Genomic DNA, 20,580 nt, shown 5'->3' with positions numbered 1-20,580 from the left:
CATCTCATCATCTATAATCACGTTCCATTTATAATTCTTTTTTTGCGCTTGAACTAGTATTTGTGAAAATTACATAATTTACTTAAATGCATATCGTAATACTATGCTGTGTGAGATCAAAGAGCAAAGAAAATGATTTTAAGTATGCTTCTAGGTGATTTTTGGCTGCCTTTTGTGACATCAGACACTCCATGTGCTGTAATTGACTTGAAGAGATGAGGCTTGACAACAGCATCTGGTGGTGGGAGGCTTTTGTGATGCAGACAGCTCCCGTCTTTCTTTGCTTTTACAGTCCTGTTTCTGTAATGACTATAAAAATCAAGGATTTGACAAAAGGCGCATGGGCACAGGCAGCGCAGAAATCATTCATCGCCACCCTGTGGAGTGGCTGATGGCTTCTCCAGTTGAATGGAGTTACGCAACATCTGCAACCTCGTACTTAAACAGGCAAGTCATAAATCAACCGGCACAGTCACAACAATGCAGCAACTTTTCCCTGAGTCGTTCTGAGTGCTCCTCATCTCTTATTCCTTTGTGTCTTCCACTTTGCTCTCTCTTCCTCTTTCTTTTATGTAATCTGGAGGAGATGGAAATGAGGGAGATGATTGTAGCATTTTCGTAAGACTTCCAGCCTTAATGATTCATTACTGTTCTCAGGCTGTGAGTGTATGAATATTGGTAATGATAGCAATTTGGCTAAAAATTACAAAAAAAAAACCCGTTGTCTTTTCCTTTGTCACATCACCACTTCTCCTCACATTTCTTTCCTGCAGTTTGCACTGAGCTCATAATTTGTAGACACAGTCCTTTTTTTTTAATTTTTTTTTTTATAAGAGTTGCCACTTTTCCTTGTCTCATCAACTTTTCCCAATGAAGGGGGAAGCCTCCGATTCTGTGTTTCCTACTGTTTTCAAGCTTTCTTTCAGCATCACATAGTAAGATTTTGGCGAGAGCATCTCTTGAAAGTCTTCCAAAACTTTGAGAAAATAGAAGCTGATGCAACTCTTTCCATGCTAGTTGAATTTAGCGTTTTTGGCCAGATGATTCGCTCTGCCGGTCTTGGAGTGTGAAATTTGCTGTGACGCGCTCACTCTCTCTCTCTCCCGTGGTCTTTCGCTGTATCTTTTCTCTCATTCATTCTGCCTCACAGTCTGCATCACTTTTTCTCGTCTCCTCCTTTGCCTTTTTCTTGTTCTCACGCACAGATTTACTCATACCCGAGGGCCTAAATTATTTCAAGGTTTAGTTTTCACTTCTGTTTCAGAATAAGTATCTACAACAAAACTCAAATCGAATGTGTTTTCAGCTTTCTGGGGAATGTTTTTGTAAAGAGATCTCCATGCTATTAATCTGTTCTAATAGAATTTTATTTTAATTATAGCCGTACAAGTTTTCGGTCTGGTTTTACTTTTCACCATTTGTCATTTATCGAATAAAACAAAACAATGCCAGTGCAGAAGTAAACAAATCATTTTTTCCACTTTGTTGTAATTTGTTTAACAGCCTCTCTTAGTTTGTTTTGCATTGACTTTATAGCACTCCCATAGCATCATGTCGTGTTACTAATAAACACAAACAGCTTAACACCTTGCTGAAGCGCGGAGACAGGGGAGCATCCGGCCTCCGTGGCCATGCCTGGCATATGACGGGAGGATGAGGAGAAGAATGGGACTCAGCCACCGGATGTGTAGTCAGGAACCAGTCATCACTCTCTTCCTAATCTCCCTGTTCACCCCCCTGTTCAACCACCATCTGGAGAGGATGCCAGGGACTGGCCCGGTGGCAGAATTAGACTCACAGGCTTGGAGCGCTGCCAGGCTCGAGAGGAAAATCCTGGAGGGAAAAGGCCTTTTTGCAGTTCACGCTTGTCTGTCCTGCGTCCTTGCTCTGCGGTGTTGGACAGCAGCCTGCAGTGCTGACGTACGCTGCCCTGCCTCTCAACAAGACAACATCTAGCTCATCTGGCATCCAAAACATGCCCATAAGACCAAATCCCCTGATCGTGGATTAGTCACAGGCTGTAGAGAAGCATCAGTTTAGGGCGCATTGCAATCAAGCTGCACCCCAGATCAATGCAGTTATTCTGTAATCTTTGCCTTTTATATTCTCTGCTTTGCAGGTTTCATTCAACATGATAAAAAGCCCCCCCCCCTCCCTTTTTTTTGCGGTAACCACCTAATTTAAAGCAGTTAAGGTCAAATTTGAGGCAGAGGTGCGTGCTCTCTTTCTAAGCTCTATTCCCCTGGAGAGCACTAAACTGCAGAGAGCTGTCTCTCTCCAGGTAATGAGAGTGCTAGCTACCTAATAGCTGGCTGCAAAAATAATGAGCCCAAAGACCCACTGAGCATGTGTTCATATCATGTGCTGTACTTTTATATTGGCTGCCATGTGCTACACTCTTTACTAATAATACTGTTCTTGCTGCAGATAATGGAGAGTGCATCAGATGCTGTCAGCTTTGACCCTCTTGTCATTTGATTCAACACAGGTTGGCTAATTGGTGATGTGAGCGGTGATGGAGAATGAAGTAATCCCCTCTCCATGGTTACCCAGGTTTTATGCTTACAGCAAGCTACAGTAAGGAACATTTTGTCTCTGACGGTGCGGTTGGTAAGCCAGATGGAATTCAGGCTGTATGGAGAAATAATTTTAGTTCACTCAGTGGACTGCGGATGCCAAAGCGTCTGATTATCTCCTTTTCTGCACCTCTTTTACTTCATCACTACTAGCGAGTCAAACTATCTGTAATAATCTGGAGGCCACTGCTTTGCCCTCACCTTTTTTATGTCCTGTCAGCGCAGCGCTCTGCAGGGAGAGGAGACGGAGACAGGAAGTTGTAATAGTAGGGGTGGGGTTTGCCAGTGTTTGTGTGTGTGTGTGTGTGTGTGTGTGTGTGTGTGTGTGCTTGTGTGTGTGTGTGTGCTGTGTGTGTGTGTGTGTGTGTGTGTGTGTGTGTGTGTGTGTGTGTGTGTGTGTGTGTGTGTGTGTGCAAATGAATGGCCTTGAATATGAGCCATGACTCTCATCCCATGAGAGGCGCTCATCCTCACTGATGAACTGCCTCTGATGGATCCCCCACCCCCCTGCAGTAATATGGGTCACGGTCATGAGGGATCTTCAGATGATAACACAGATCAGTCGAATCCAACATGACTTCCAGTTTACTCAGTGCTGGTATACTTTTGTTGTAAGCAGCCTGTACAGACGGAGCTGAAGCCAGGATTTTGGAAATACCGAGTCCCGCCACCATAATCTTCTCCATCCTCAGAAAACTTTGACAAGAGTATTTTATTTATTCAGTTAACTGTTCATTTACACTTCATATTCCATTATCGAGTTCTAAATGGTGATCTAAAGCCATTTCCACACTGATGGGGAGCACTGCTGAACCCTTATTTATGTATTATGTTGTTGGCCAAAGAAATGTCAAATTCAAATACAGTGATTACAAAAAATAATAATAAGCTCATGAGATGCGCAAGTCGCTAACAGATAAAATACAGTCTTCTCAGTGGTAGCTAACATAGCAACACTTCTATGCAGTGCTCGTCTCCACCTCTGCCGTCATATCATTTTAAGATCTTACAGGTTTTAGGGTGGAAAATTGTTGGTCTTACATAACATGGCTGCACTTTGTTTTTCTTTTCTTTTTCTTTTTTTTCCTTTGCTCCTTAATTATGAAAACTGTGTTTCAGATGCACGGTTTTTATAATTATGCTGCAGTTTCAGGATTTGAAGTCTTTGAGCCTTGTCTAGACAGAAAAGCAGTCGTTTTTTTGGAGGGAGGATTCATATGTGTCACAAAAACATGGAGGCAGAAGTTGTTCTTTTCCCGCACAGAAATCAATGTTGCTCTGACCTGAGGGATAAACAATAACTGAGTTGGCTTCTCAAACACGAGGAGGTTTTTGTCATTTAAATTAATTTTACCAGGAAATTGCTGGAAGTTTAGGAAGGGCGAACATGTTCCCATTATATAAAGAACATAAACACAACATATTGGTGTTTCCTTTCAGGTCTATTCAGCTGTGCAACCAGGGCTATAGCAATCAAGACCTGGCATGCCACCTTGGATTTGTACAATACGCACGCGTATTGTTTGGTCGTGTAGTGGTTTGTAAGAAAAACAGCATGGAGCAATATGGTTTGTCCTCCCATAATGCATCGTTGGTCTCTCACTGTGAGAGCAAGGCTTTCTCTTCTACCACTTTCTCTCTCACTCTCTCTCTCGCATTCTGCAAGGGTGAACGTGGGCGGCTGAGCAGAGCATGACAGCAGTGCTCTGTTGAATGTAGACTAGAAATGAGGAAAAAAGAAATACACCCATGGAAACACCGAGACAGTTTGAAGGTGCTTGTTTGTCTTCAGGGCCGTGGATGTGCAATTGTTGAACCTATAGTCTTGATGCACCACCATTTTGTGGCGTGTTTGTGTGCGACACTCCCACATTTAGGAAAAGGTTGACGTTTTTTAATTGGAAGTGAATACCTCTCATTGATGCAGATATTTTGTTGATGGTTGTCTCTATAATGCTGGATGTTTTGTCTGCGTTTATGCCAGAGGATGTTTGCATCCCATAATGCCTTTATTTCTACGCTCGCCTTTATGTAAGCATCCTTCTCCTTCGATCGTCTGCACTCCTGCTGTGATTTGTGCAGCGAGGGGCTCGGCAACAGTGACACTGATGAGCACAGCATCAGCCTCGGTGCGTGTGTGTGTGTGTGTGTGTTTGTGGCTGTGTATGCATGTGCTTCATAGTGAGTTTGCCTGTGCATGTCACGCCCCCTTTGACAGAGCGCTGGCATTGATGAATGCAACAGCAGCTGGGTTGAACTGAATGTTATTTGTGATTCTGCCTCACTCCGTCTGTTTTTTTCTTCTTCTATCTCTCTCTCTCTCTCTCTCTCTCTCTCTCTCTCTCTCTCTCTCTCTGTCTCTGTCTCTCTCTCTCTCTGATACAAAACCCAACAACAGATAGACATTTTTTCAATTTCCTAACCCATGTTTCTGATAGACAGAGAAAAATGGTGTTGGTTAGTCGGATGGCTGCGCAGCAGTCAAACAGCGTGTGGAGTTGAGGCTGCCATGGCTTGCTGGGTGATGGGTGACTGTGCAAAAATCAGTGGAGAGTGGATTAGTATGTGACTGTTTCCATGAGATACTTCTAAAACGAGCTGTTACTGAATAGATTTAATGTGCCTGCAGGTCCTTTTTAATATTAAATACTAAAAACTTTGTCACTTTGGATAACAATAGCCTCATTAATCCAATGTATAGGTTTATGAAAAAGTGATATAATCTGCCATGAACATTTGATTTCAGTTCATTTATTACCATGACTGAACAGGTAAGTTGTACAACAAGACAACCTCCTAAAAAATCTGTCTCCTGTTATGTAACTGAAATGATGCCATGTGCTGATATTACGCTTACATAGTTGTTCGTGTTTGATAATTGATTTTGATTATGCCTTTGGCTTTTTATCTACACATATAGATCACTGTGGTGGAAACAGCACATACTAATTGGAATTCAAATGATACTTATCTATCAGAGCTATTTGAAGATGATCTCCTCATGGCCTACTTTGTGAAGATAGAGGACTGGCAGTTTTATTACTTCTTCTCATCTGTAAGACTGATTGAAAGCAGTCTCCTAATGGCTGTTTCCCTAATTTTCCGAATGTCCCTAATGTGAGACACGTTTATCAGTATGTAGAGTTAAAATGTGAGCCTCAGGTTTGCTCGCAGGCAGATGTGGAAGTAAATTAATGAATGGATGAATGGATGAATGAAAAAGGAACTGTTGTGCAAATAAAATGTAAAATAAAATTTGTCTTGACACTTAAACAGGCGCGAGGGTTTTGAGGTTGCCTAGGCAACTGGTTGCCTGTGAGATGGATGGGCAAGTGGGCGTGGAGTCAACAGGGGTTTGTGGGCCGGTGAGAGCGGAGGCAGGCGATTGGCACACAGCGCATACCGCACGGGGGCCTGTTGCTGATGATCTGACAGCGGTGCTGAACCTCGTCCATCTGCTGGGAAATGAGGAGGGTCACAACAATGTGGCATGTTGGGAGTACACACAGCCCTGCCTTGGTGCCGCGCCGCAGCAGGAAACCGACAGCAGTTTGTGAAAACATCACAATCAGGGAACACCTGGTGGAGCAGGATCTGTCCTTTTCCACAGCCACTGTTGATTTTTAGATTACAGTCTGCGGTGGATGTTGTGTAGAGGGGCACCGGTGCCACATCAGGCTTGTTGTCATAAACCTGAGAGCTTTGATGGCACTAAATTCAGCACTGGAACAATCAGTTTATTCATCTGGTAGTCGATACTACTTTGACAATTGATTTATTAAGTCATGATTTTAGCAGAAATGCAATCCCCTAGTTAGAGCTTCTCAAATGTGAAGATTTGCAGCTTTTCTTTATCTCATGTAATGGCTGCATCTTATGTTTATTTCAGCGATTATATCTTTATTAATGATTAATCATTTCAAAATGTCAGAGAATAGTGAAAAATTGCCTAAAGCCCAATTGCTTGTTTTGTCTGCAAAGTGACAGAAAATTGTGAAAAATTCTATTTATAATTCACGACAGCCCAAGACGAAGTATTAAAAATTCTTTTTTTATTTAACCAACAGTCCCAAAACCTCCAAATATTCAGTTATGAAAAAAAAAAGCAGCAAATCCTCATTGGAGGAGCTGGAATGAGAGAATCTTTGGCATTTTATCTTGACATACTGATGAATTGATTAATATATCATGAAAATAGTTACTGATTTGGGTTTTGGACTATTGGTTGGGCAAAACAAGTAATTTGAACATGTTGACGTGGGCTGCAGGATATTGTGGTTTACATTTTTACTATTTTCTGCCATTTTATTGGCAAAATAATAAATCAATCATCCAAGAAGATAATCGGCGCATTATTAATTATGAGACTAATTGTTGTAGTTGCAGTCCTACTTATAATACTCTTGAAATGTTCTGCAAAATAATGCTTGTAATTTGAACTGTCACGGCAGGGGATGACATTTGCATGCAAACAAAATTTCCATTCCAGTATTCCAGTTGACGCTTCCTCTTTCTGACACAAACCAATAGATGTTAGAAGCTCTGAATCCTCTTGAAACTGCTGTATAGAAAAAGAAAATGCAGCCTGCTGTTAAAGGTCAAGGATCCTGAGGTTTGTACATTAATACACACTGAAACCACAGTGACGACCCCACAGACCACACTCTGCTGTCTGTTTACAGTTTGTGCTGTGAAATGACACCCTCGGCAATAAAGACAGGCAGTGGGTTAACGTGGAAACAACAGCCACTGCCATAGGTACATTTATTAATGCAATGCATGAATAATGTTTGTTTTGCTGTAAGAGTCTAATTAGCATTCCCTATAAACCTGAAGCCGCCCAGTTCATTTGCACTGAGTAGCGTCTCTTTTAATGGCTAATTATTTACATAAATTTGCAGCCTCCCTGCTGCATTTTTCTACTCAGCCAGTCACCTCAGCCATTTTGTTCTTACTTTGAGTGAGAGGCCGATCAACAGTGAGAGATTCCACAGAGGATGCGGAGTGCGTGGGCCACTACCCCACTGATGAGCTTCTTATGTAATATCCGTCTTCCAACCTCTCTGTGCACGCTGGTGGTGGATTGTCCACAGTGAGCACAGGCTGGCAGAGCGTGCTCTTGTATGAGCCTGGTTTACAGTTCAACAACTGTGTTTTATAGATATTGATAGGCGCATTAATCTTAAAATAGGATTTGAAAACATCTTAAGATATCTTTTGACAGGAATTTAGAATAGATGTTGGATGGTTACATGCAGAAATTCATGTATTATCTACCAGAGTTTGTCTTTGACTGTTGCTACATCATCTTTCAGTGGTAGTAGTAAAAGAGGCCAGTAGCTACAAATGTTTTTTTGTTTTTTTGTGGTTGTCTAAAAGTATTTAGCATTTTCATACAACAACAGTGACCCCCTGTGGTGATGCTCTGCCACCACATAGACACCAGCAGAGTTTTTCTTATTGACCTCTGAGGTGGAACTCTGTTTATGCATCTCAGCTGACAGAGGAACAAAGTAGGTACACCCCATCAAATTGAAGAGGGACTACAACGGAGCCGCCGCAACAAATGGTATTACCCATGAGCACCGGGGGGATGCAGAAATAGAGGGTGTCTGTTGTCTTTTGCCCGTCTCTGCGCAGTACGTGGGCAGAGCTTATGTTGGGATTTAGATGAATCTTCTCCGTTTATTGTGTCAAGGCAGTGCTCAGTTGTTGGCTAAAGTCAGATTAGCTATTTGTTTACTCTCTGCAGCTGTCCCTTCTCCAGGGGCTGTGCACAGAGGCTATTATGTTTTGGTTATTATCTGTGGATCTAGCAGTCTATCCGGAGTATCCGAAAAAGGCCAGTGTGTCAGAATAATTCAATGTCCTTATCACCTGAGTGACTATATTTCTCATTTACACTGCATCTTTGCTCGAGTGAACCCGGGACAGCTGAGTCAGTTTTTCCCCAAGTGACCTGTATATTTAATTGAAGATTTTTGAAGACTTTTTTTTTTCTTTTCTTACAGTTTTTCCTCTGCAGTGATGTTATTACAGTCACAAGGCAAGTTTATGACAGAAGTTTTAGATTTCACTGGCTGCGCTGTGACTTTGCCTCCAGCTACTATATGTTTGATGACACAGATGCTCATTGAGAGGTGGAAAGCACGACACACAGTGAACAAATCAATTAAAACGACAGCTGATGGGACCAAATCTAAACATTGCACACAAGTTGCACCTCTGATGGTCTTCACATTTGCCATATCTGCTTTGATGGTTCCCTCTGATAATAACTAGTTAGGGCTTTCTGACTTTGTAATGCTAACATCCATAAAAGGCGCCTAGCGACATTACTCGTGAGTGAGTAAGGCTTGTCTTATGAATAGAATACCTTGATAGATGGATTCATCTTTCCCTAGGCTTTAGTTCCTTTGCAGCATGAGTCATTGCTGGACCATTAGGAGATATGGAGACACCAACAGAATTACAGCAGACCAAGCAGCTATTTACATGTGAAGTGGATAATTAGCAATCTGTCTCCCACATATTTTTATTATTAGAATAGACATTAAAATAGTCAGGAGAGTTTATTCATGGTCAGTGCCCCACAGGATCCTGGCAAGTATGACCTCGGTGTAAGTTATGCATTTTCAGTGGTGTTTGTTTCATACCGAATGTGCATGTGTCATGACTTTTTCAGTGTGTGCTTTCAAAGCAGAGACTACTTAGCTCTGAGGAAGTGAAAGCCAGCGCAAATCAGGCTGAATCCCGAGAGCAGCTGCTTATCTGTCGACTATTTCACAAGCAAACATGTATTTACCTCCTTTACACAGTTTACACGGGAAGTAAATTTGCCATTGGAGTAGCAGGAAATTACCACTGAGATTGACACCATACACAATCACTTGTTTCTTCTGAATATTATCTGGGTGGCAGCTTGTCTCACACACTTAACCCTGCTGGGTTTTCATTTATGGTAAATCATCAAAATGTAGTTTTATACCTTTCCAACTTAGATGCCCATAAAATCCTTGAATCAAATAACTTTTATTTGCAACTGTGGCGGACTGTAAAAGAACATTTCCATTACTGACAGACTCACTGTCTCCTGCATTTACAATGAGCAGTGAATTCATATCTTCCAGTTTGCGAGCTTCCACCATCACCACTTTAATTTATGCATTTTGATCTCATCACCGCTCTGCTGCAGTATATTGGGTAAAGATGGTGATCTTTAAAGTGATCACTCATCATTCGGCAGGCTTTGTCTTCCAGCACACATCAGGTGAGAGATTATCACTCGACGTCGGTACAAGATTACAGGAGTGATGTCACCTGAGTACACGCATCTGGATGTTCAGGTGGCGGATAGCTGATAATGAAATATGCTGCAGTGAGAATGATTTGTGCTGAATGAAATGAGCATCATCTAATAATTGATACGAAAAGAACATGTTTCAGCTTGTTTACAATTTCAACTCTGGCTGTTTTATTAGCTTTCAAGGACTGGAATCTTCTGTTTGATGGTGTTTAATGGTACCCAATGCATCAGTGCTTCTGACTGCATACCAACACAAAGGAATAACATCAAAGGACATGGACTTGTTGGTTACACAGTCCTTGGGAAAACCTGTCTTTGTGCTGCTGCTGCTTCTAATAATTTCAGTGGAGCTCATTCAGTTTTGATTATGTGTTTTTTTTTTTTTTTTTCTTGTTACATCATTTCCCAAAATGTCCCAAATTCAAAGACTGCAGGATTTTTTTATTCTGAATGTGCCTTGGACAGGGAATTACCACAAAGTCTCTCCTTTATATCCTTGCACTTTACACTTAAATTAACATTATCTGACCTTGACCTTTATGCATTTGTTTTGCATGAGGCTTTTTCCGCTGAGAGATTTGTGATTATTCAACCGAGCACTTCAGTTTCTTTAGACAAGAAAAGGCAGTTTCATGCTCTACAACAGTTGCAGGATATTTCTAAGGTGCCATGAAATGATTACAAGGATGGAACAACAGGAAAAAAAAAACACATTTTGGCTGCATAGAATTTTTTCAGACTTTCCTCAAATCTTTGCGTCTTACATTTGAAATTACTGGGTAATTGTACCTCCTCAGGCCTTTAAATTTGATCTTTGGTTGAACTGATCACAACCATTAAGCAACAACTGGTCACAACAAGGGTTCACAGGCAGACATTGCTTCTTTTTAAGGGGTCTTTAGCCAAAAATGTGTGCATCCGCTGCCCTAAAACATTACACAACATCAGTGCACTGTGTGTCAGATGTTGTTTTCTGCTTCACAAAATACACACTTTGTGCGTTCAGGGCTTAGTTGGCATTCAGACTGTGTACGGCTGAGATATTGGATTCCTTTCTTGTTCAGAAAAACACACTATGAGATGGCGTTTTTGATATCCTTTATCATGAAAGTCTCCTCAGTTATCAAGTACTCTCTGGCTTTTTGTACTGTCATTCATTAAGTTCTTTATCAGCCTTCTGAATGCAGCAGCACTGTGTTTCGATAGATAGCCCGGGCTTGGGTTATGAGAGAGGGAGACTGATGTCGACATAATGCTAGCCATCCTGCAGCTGTCATTATGATGAGGCGCAAAACTGACACTGCTGCTATGCTGAACTCATTGGCATGCAGCAGCGGCGGCGACGGCCAGGCAGCCGCTTCAGACTCACCACAGACAAAGGGCCTATCAGTCAAAAATAACAGCAGGTTACACAAACCTTTACCTTTTGACCCCCAAACACTGACCTTGACTCACAACTGTTTAAACTGCCTCCGTCACACGAGAGGTGAATGCAGCGGGAGGGTTGGGATCCCAGTTATTTTTTGCACCTTTGTGGTATCTTTCCACCAATCGGCCATGAAGCAGCAGAGTGCTATAGCACCTTTCAGCAGGTTTCTCCCTCCACAAGCGCTCACACCTGTCTCCTCCTGCCAGGAGCCCAGAAATAGTGCACTGCAGCAGAGTGCTTCTCCAAAGGGGTGGGCAACCATGTGACCTCAGAAACTATAGTACCTATGGAGATGCCTGGGTAAAAATAGCACAACCGTCATCTTCTCCTAGAACCGTAGATCAGGCAGTGTGTGGGGGGGTGGGGGGGCTTCCCCTGAATTTCGTTAATCTTGGAGAGTGTCTACAGTTATTTATCACGCAGGATTACGTAAAAGAGAATCACATTATACAATCGCATCTTCCCAGAAGGTGTGGGTGCAGATGAAGGCGGTGCATCTTGGCTTTCTTTTTTTGAAGTGGCAGTTATTCGTAACGGTCTAGTTAAAGAACAGGTCCTCCTTTCTCCTGGGGATGCTGCTGATGCAGTATTCAGCAAGCGGGGGGGGGGGGGGGTTGGAGCATGGAGGGCTGTGGGCGGATAGGATCGAGTTAAGGATGAAGAGACGCAGAAGGAGAACCTGGAGAAGATCACGTTCTTGTGTCAGTTCTGCTGCTAAGGATTGTTTTCCAGTAGCCTAAACCTAAATTCTCAGCTCATTAGGCTGCTTATTTCACTTTGGATTACACAAGGGAAAAACATGGGGTGTGTGTGTGTGTGTGTGTGTGTGTGTGTGTGTGTGTGTGTGTGTGTGTGTGTGTGTGTGTGTGTGTGTGTCACAGTCAAACACCATCCACCTCAGTGGTAAAGGGGGGAAAATCAATTGCTGAAAAGTTGGCATGGATTGGAGGTGTAGGAGGTTATGACACTTCAAATCTCAATGAGGCAGTAATGTTGAATAATGTACACTCTACATGCTCTGCATACAAGATACTTGCCATTAAGTGCATTCAAGAGGTCTCTGATAAATGAAATATATAACCTTGGGGCACATCAGCATCTCAAGTTCAGCATATTTCATTCCTGCTTATTACATGCCCATTTATTGCAATTTAGATCTGGTTTTCTTTTATAATAATTAGTTTCATGTGGAAAGGTGCTGCATATTGCCTGAAATGAGTGCTTTATAAGTATAGCATCAGCATTGTTCTGGCTCTGTGATGCACAGAAATATAACATTTCCTCAGTAAAAACATCAGAGATGATGACTGCATCATTCCCATGAATGCTTCAAGGTCTTCACTGTGCGTGCGGGGCAGCTGCATGCTTGGACACTCTCCACAGAGCTGCAGAAGTTATTAAATGAATCTCTTTGGTACAGAAGATATGTGACTCCATTAAATTGACTAGATTCTGACACTTCCCAAAGGGAGAACTCCCCCCCTCTTGTCTAATAAAGATGGCTTGTCAGCATTTGGAAGAATTCAATCTCCAGTCCGGATGTAAGTCTGAACAAGTTGAGATGATCTTTTGTAGTGATTCTCTGGAAAAGGAGAGAGTGTTTAGATGGATATCAGTTAATATAAAGTCTGAGTACATTTTTTATTTTCCCTTCAGGTTGAATACGCGGCGCTCATCTCTTCACATGATGTCTCACACAGGCTTTTTCCCCTCGTGTTTCGTCAAACTGACGTAATCGTTTTGTTATTTCTCGTTTTTTTTTTTTTTTTTCTAATTTTGTGTGATTAAAAGGCGTTTGTTTTGTCAGAGAGGATTTGAGAGCCAATCTCGCTGTGTAATACTTTACATATTTCAGTTGTCAAAACCTGACGAAGACTCTGCGGTAAGAATTTCAGTCGGAGGCACAGAAACTGTGTACTCAGCACACTGTGGTGCCCTGCAGAGAATCGGATCTCCTGATCAGCAGTTTTGATATCCTCACATTTAACATTAAAGATGACTAGAGGAAAAAAGTGACAACGGCGAGCATAGGTTTTTATTTTTTAATATCACCATCATGTTTGTGAGTGTGTTAAGCTGTTGTGTTTGTATCTTCATGTCCCATCAAGTCCATTTTACTGCAGCCATTTTCAGACTTGACACTTTATCAAAAGCCCTCCAGCAGGACTCATTTCTCAAAAGCCAAATTGCAGAAAATACCGGCTGAGCACCATCAGTCACAGTATATTTTCCATGTCCTTCTTTGTAATCATATTCAGGTTTTTCCGGCTCACCTCGACCTGCTGCTCCTGCACACATCATATTGGACTGAAACAACGAGCATGATGAAATGCTTGCTCCTCTGGAGTAGCTGGGATATACAGGATGATCTGTCATTATGTTAAGGGCACCTAAAAATGTCACAAAGAGCGTGTAATGTAACAGCACCATGCTGACTTTGACAAATAGAGCTGTCATGACACTTTACCAATTAGGATCCAGATGTTTGCGCTGGCCTCCCCAGCCCCCATGTCTCTGTCATTCAGCCACTGTAGACGACAACTGAGCTGGAACTAAGCCTCTGTGTCTGGCTGTCTGACTGGGGACATGCTCTCATCCAGAATACTGATGGCATGTCATTTCTGATAGAGCTTTACTATAAATGATTTTAAAGTTATTCAATTTCATGCCAAAGCCCCGCTTTTGAAGCTTCAGGGAGATTTCAGGCCTGTGGAAGCTGCGGGAGGGAATCCGAATCTGTCAATTCAGTGTTTTTCGATCGATAAATAAATAGATTTGTTTTTCCAAAGATTTTCTTTCTTTTTACCTTTCTGACTTCCCCTTTGAGCCCACACTCCAGCACTACGTGCCACGCTAATTGTTAGTAACCACGTTACCACGGTGCCCGTTCTACAGCCCGCCACTTAACTTGGACTGGTGGAGCGTGGCTTAATTGTCAGTCACCTGTGGAGCTAAATCTCCCAGACCTATTTCACAGGCTGAGGATCTGAGATTTTCATCAGTCACAGATATGCTAGTTAAATGAACATAACAACAATTAATCCCACATTGAATACAGAATCTGTGATGCGTCACTATCCTGGAGCCATTATCTGTTGAAAACTGATTGCATAACAGTTTGCAGTAAGCCAACGGCGCCGTATCAAGGGAGGAACACTGACTCTTTTCACACCGTTTTTTGTATTTTCTAAACCTGAGGTTCATGAACTGCATCAGCTCCATAGAAACAAATAAAGACTGTGTCAGATCCGTGAGCAGCTGCTCCCGGTTTGCATGTTATTAGCCCTGGTGGGGGTGGGTAGGTGGGGGGTGGGGTTGGGGGTGGGGTGGCATTGGTAGGAACGATGGTATTCCTCCTGACTTCTTTGTAAAATGGCGTTGTCAACTTCATAACGAAGCTCCCAGCTTATTGTCTCAGCGTGCATGGGCGGCACAGGAACGGAGACAAAAGGCGTGGGAAATTACATGGGAGCTTGTGCCCAAATGTGTCGCTATTCTTGGCCCTCTTTTTGGAACAGCACAGAATGAAGAACCTTGAAAAGGACTGAACAGAATTAAACAATGTACTGTAGATGTACTGCTTCTACTATAGGAAACACAACAGACTTGTGGTTTTACGGGTTAAACCACAGCAAGAACCGGTGATAATGGGCCGTTTTATGACTATCATCTCAAGAGCATCATTGCAACCTAATGAAGCAAGGGTATATTAAAAAAAAAAAAAAAAAAAAAAAAAAAAACGAGCTAGTGTAAAGTTAGCTTAATAGTTGAAGATACTTTACCATGTTGTAGTGAGATGACATCTGTTCGTGGTGGACTTATGCCGTGATTGGCAGTTCCATTTATTTTAACAACTGCGGCAACTGAAACCCAGATGAGACGTGACAGATTACATGGCCCTGTTTTTTGAAGAATGACATTGGGAGGACGAAGACGATCCAGGTAGCGTGATCGCATGACGGCTACATGATAGATAGTGAAATATGTGAAGCCGGAACTAGTCTTTTCAGTACTTGAGGCTCTTCTCCCTAAATGATGCTGATGAAAGGGATTTCTTTCCGTTTCAATTGCGTTTCACAAATCTGCGCCCTACCCCTGATCTCTCTTAGTTTAACAATTGTCTGGTGCTTTACAGAGACGTCAACAAATTTTAGCACATTATAGCAATCATCGGCAATTATTGTCAGTGAATTGATTCTGTGAAATCAAGTATATCTCATCCCTGCTCCCTGAAGATGATCTTTGAGGAGGCTTTTCTGTGTTGCACTGTAATAATACCCAAAATAAGACTGATATTGCAGCTACTCCTACATTGAAATAAAGATTACAGAATGCAATACCACATCAAAGCTATTGCATAAAAGTGAGTTCGAAGGCAAGTTTGAAAAGATGACACCAGAAGTAAGTGGGGGTTTGCAAACTAATATGTAGAGGAGGAGGACTGGGAGCCACCAGCCCACACAAACCTGCCTGTAAAAACTGTGCATCTTCTCTACAGCTTCCTCCTACGTCCTCTCACTGGTCATTTTGTCATCTTCTACAAACCAGGATGTTGCCTCCATGTTTCCCTGCCCCCATTCCAAGTCACTGAAATTCACACTGTCCTTTTTCTGTGGTTATTTGCTCCATTCTCTCCAGCCAGAATCTGCGAACGTCACCCCACCGTTTCCTGCACCTCGAACTTCCTCAGGCTGAGACATCAAACGAATAGTAACATATTGGCTGGCGGGGTGGTTGTGATAGTTGCAAGAAGCAAAAGTCAAAAAGTCAAGACTCCCGCCAAACTGTGCCTGTAGGTACAAATACACAGACGGAAAAAAACCAAAAAAAAAACACTGATCCTTGGCACTTCATGTTTTATTTTCTGTCAAAGGGAACAGGAAAATTAGCAGTGAGCATCTTGAATGTCAAACATTTTAACAAGGGGATTTCATGCTTTATACACAGCTTAGATTACACAACTAATACACACTGTCTCTCCCATTCAATCTGATACGTTCTCTGTCTCCGTCTTTCTCTCTCTCACACACACACAAGAAATGCACAAGCTCTCTCAAAACCTGAATTTTAGAGACAGAAGCGTCTGGAATTTTTTCACAGCCTCCCACAGACGTCCTCGAACCTATCATTTTCTCTGCAGTGGAGCAATGGTGACGTATGCTTGTAGCTAGTGCAGCTGAATTTTAAAAAGCTCTACACCCACGCTCAATACCACTACTGCAAGCCTAATTATCATAAACTTTCCGGGCTGTCTGTAGCCCCTCTGTCTCTTCCTGTCTTATTTAGTTGCAGACGTTAATTCAGTGTTGAAGCGGAGAGGGGAGGGTGGAAAGGGGTGGGGGGGGTCTGCTAAATTTATGTCTTTTTGAAAACTGGCAGGTCACCGTGTAATCAGTGGTGCTGTGTGTAATCACCTGGGTGTGTGTGTGTGTGTGTGGGGGGACGGGGGACGGGGGGGTTGAGTGTTTGAGTGTAGCAGTACATGCGTTCCTGCATGCACAGATGCACAGATTGGCTTGTATCACACCCAAACTGCAGTTTGTTTACATTATGTCTCCAAGCCATTTTCATAGGGGCATTTAGGAGTAAATATTGTCGTTTGTTAATTTAGAAACACCTTCCTTTCAGTTTTCAGCTATAACAATCATTCCTGTGTTCGTTTCCTAATCAAAATATTCCGCTGTTTCTAGGGAATTCGCCGTTTGACAGACCTGTTTGTAATTATTGTGGGAAGCCACACTAAGTGTTAATTGTGCCACGGAGAGCTGAATAGTCGCACAGAGGAAAACATTAGTGTAGTGTTCCAGAGAAACTTAGAATTAGCTGTGATAATTTATTCACCCCTTTTTTGTCTTTAAGATGTAGTGACAGATTTTTAATTTCACTTATTTTTTACTCTGTTTTGGTTGTCAGTAACACGGCGGCATGATCAGTCAGGGAAACTTCATGGGAAGGTGGTAAACGAAATGAATGTGTGGCTGTAACCATGCACCTAAGAAGTAACAATAGCAAGTAACGAACACAACTTGCAATATAATTACAAATACTTTTTCAGACAGGTTCAACAATCCCATTATAGTATGCTAATGAATTTATTCATTACACGACTGTAGAGCCGCAAGTAACAATTCTTTTCTTTACCAATTTATCGGCCATTTATTTACTTTATTGAAAGATTTCTGTCACAATTTACACCCATGCTGTTGTTTTATCAGACCAACACTTTATACCTAAAGCTATTCAGTTCACATCCCACATCTGTCTATTTCTATGTGTGCTCAGGGACAGTTCTTCTTCTCTGCATTTACTTGAACAAAGTCTCATCATATTTTTCTTGCTTGGAAGCATTTTTTGCTAGCAACCAGCTAACATAAAAAACAGAAGGTTGCATCAAGAGTCATTTGGTATGACTGAGGCCTCAGGCAGAATCTCGTACAGGGTCTGTTAGCAATTCATAACCCATGTGTCTAATTTCTGGCTCTGTCCAGTGAGGTCAGACATCTCTTCCATCAAGGACTTTTCTGAAAGGTGTAAATAATGTCCTCTGCTTTCTCCATGTCGTGCAGAACACTCTTCTACATTCGTATGTTCGCATGAAGCTATATTTACGAGCATGACATCAACACCTATGGAAACTCAAGAACATTTTTTGTTCTCATTAGACCTTGTGAGTCACTGCCACAAGCTTTGACACTGATTTGTCATGCAAAGCTCTCGCCGAACACTTCTGAATAATGCGGATGACACGTGTGTTTGTGCTCGCAGAAAGGAGATAACACCAGAGGTTTTGTCTGTCTACATGATACTGGAGAAATGCCGGGCGCTTGTCAGATGTGAGTCTCGCCGCTGTTGTTGTGTATGTGTGAATGAGGTCAGCAGCACCTTATTGACAGAAAAAAAAGAAAAAAAAAATCAGGCAGTGCTCTGACTACAACCATGCACCTCTCCGCCTCCCGCCTACTGCTGTTTATCCCAAGTCAGGGAGCCGCCTTCCTCCACTCTTCCTGTCACCGCGTTTGCCCGTGGAAGCAAACTTGTCATTGTGAAAGAGCGCACATATGTGCACGGCCGTCTTCCTCACACTGACTCATGTTCTAATACCGGCGAGGGGTTAGTAAGGTTTACTCATGTGGCTCGGATGCATCATGCAATCTGCTAGACAACACCAGCGTTTGTCGCGCATGGTGTCTGTGTCCTTATATAAACACACCAGTGCTGCCTGTCTGTCATGTCTGCTGTTCGCACATATCTGCCCTGTGGTCTCTGCTAATAGGTATTCATTAGGTATCACAACCCCTGAAATTGCTTAGGCCCTGAAGGTAATTGATGATGCTGTGAAAACCATTCCCAACATCTTACTATCTCCAGGCGTACAGTAGGTGAGTGCAGCGTGGAGGCATTTGAGGGAGGTGGTTTCATTTCAAAAGTTTGGCCCCAAACTTTCACAGGAGTGTGTTTTGATTTTTGAAAGTACTTAAAAACCTAATCTTTGAATCAAGATGCAGCTCCTTAGTGATGTGACTGCCCCCCTCTGGAAGTGACAAGTATATTGCGTGGAATGATGTCAACTGAAAATGCAAATACTGTTGAATAACATGAGCTCTAATTGAATTCAATTAAGAAGATGAGGCACAAATACAGACTAATTATGGATTGTAATAAGTTTTTCCAACAGACCTAAATGATGATTCCTATTCCACATTAAATGTGGGTGTTATTTCCCATTAGATAAGAAAAACAAAAATGTATTCTAATTTATTTTTGATACGCTGTATGCATGTGTGGTGGATTCAATGTAATGCTTTATTTCCAGGAGAGTAGAAAGGGCCTTTGGGATATTCTGAGAAAATCCTTTTTCTGTTTCCTTTTGTTTATGTCATTTACTCACAGGGAATGATGACTAATAGAGGTGACAGTGATAATATACAGTATATGATAGAGAGATGTGAAAAGTAAAAGCAAAATCTTAAAGGACATAGGAAAGTAAAGGTCAAAGTCCGGTCAGAGCCGTGTTGGCAAAACGACAACAGTACAGTCACAGTGACGAATACAGATGAGATAAATGGCCAACACACACAGTATGGCATCCGCCGCACAATCAGGCAGATGTGTACACACACGCAGATACAGACAAGGAGGAGGCGGAGGGTAATTCAGGAACCTCAAAACATGCTAATCCTGTTTTTCTGAGAAACCCTCCTAGCTGCCATCAAGATACGGTTACAACAGGGAGAAGCATTTAGCCGTGGGGCAGAGGAGGAGAGAGGGGAAGACAAGAGAAGCTCTGTTACCTGGTCAGCACTTTGAAATCCCAGGATTTACCACAGCGCAGGTTTCCCCCGGACCGGACCGCATCTAAGACAACAGGATAGTGGATTAAATTTAATCCTATCAGTGTTTCTTATGTAGGACCCTGCTAACCAACACCTGCATTACGAATCACCAGGAGGGAACGACTACGAGTAGGTGCATGACACATGGCCTCTCTGAGCCGCTTCCTCAGACTGTCCAGTAACCGGTCAGGCTTCTGCTGGTAACCACATTATCAGGTCTGCATGGAAGGCACATCACGACCACAGCGGGATGCAACTGCCAAAAGAGAGTTTTTATGTAGCCATGCTGGACAAGAGCTACAGACGACCAACATGTTGGAGCTGAGGGGAGATTTTCACAGCAATTCTTGAAAGAAGACAAAACCCAGGAGGAGAGGACAATGAAAATATAACCAATCATATGGACTGACACGTGATAATTCAAGCTCCCTGATGGGGTTTTTTTTTTTGTTTGTTTTCTTTCCTTTGAGTGGCTATTCTGTGAGTCATGGAGAAGTCCTTTAGATTATAGGTAGACTATGTTGCTGTGCTTCGGGAGTCGTCGAAGAAATCGACACCACCAGGTCCAATGGAGCGAAGAGGACTGTTTGCTTGACGATGACCCTCAGATCATTACAAACCCCTGTTACCTCGACAAAGGTAAAAATCCAGCACAGTGAGCTTTGTGCAGCTTAATACAGGATCTAACTTCACTATCAAGTCTTTTTACTGCCACTATTCAACACCCTCTCTCTCTCACTGATAAGAAACATCAAGATTTCCCTGATTGTGTGTACGTGTGCTTAAAGAATATGCTAAAAAGTAAAGCAGCAGGTTTCCTGGAACAATACCTCAAATGTTTTCAGTTCTTTTCATTCTAACACCACCCAGTCTGCTGATAAGAACACAAAAAGTACAGAAGGTATGAAATGGCAAAGGCCTTGCTTCTGCTGGTAT

General features: G+C 42.3%; 1 protein-coding gene across 3 annotated transcripts in view; it reads left to right on the top strand.

The window, feature by feature from the left end:
* agap3 (ArfGAP with GTPase domain, ankyrin repeat and PH domain 3) overlaps positions 1-20,580 on the top strand; it is a 115,705-nt gene that overhangs the window by 21,586 nt on the left and 73,539 nt on the right. The window contains exon 1 of one of the 3 annotated variants that reach the window (XM_056391306.1): positions 19,251-20,283. The exons of the other annotated variants lie outside the window; for them this stretch is intronic. Coding sequence (XP_056247281.1) covers positions 20,163-20,283 — 121 coding nt within the window. The 5' untranslated portion in view covers positions 19,251-20,162. Of the gene's footprint in view, positions 1-19,250; positions 20,284-20,580 lie in introns of those variants that run through there. 3 annotated transcript variants of the gene reach the window in all.

The sequence above is a fragment of the Seriola aureovittata genome, chromosome 12 (genome assembly GCF_021018895.1).
Source record: "Seriola aureovittata isolate HTS-2021-v1 ecotype China chromosome 12, ASM2101889v1, whole genome shotgun sequence".
In the NCBI taxonomy this organism is placed as follows: domain Eukaryota; kingdom Metazoa; phylum Chordata; class Actinopteri; order Carangiformes; family Carangidae; genus Seriola; species Seriola aureovittata.
This window is presented reverse-complemented; position numbering and strand designations above follow the sequence as displayed.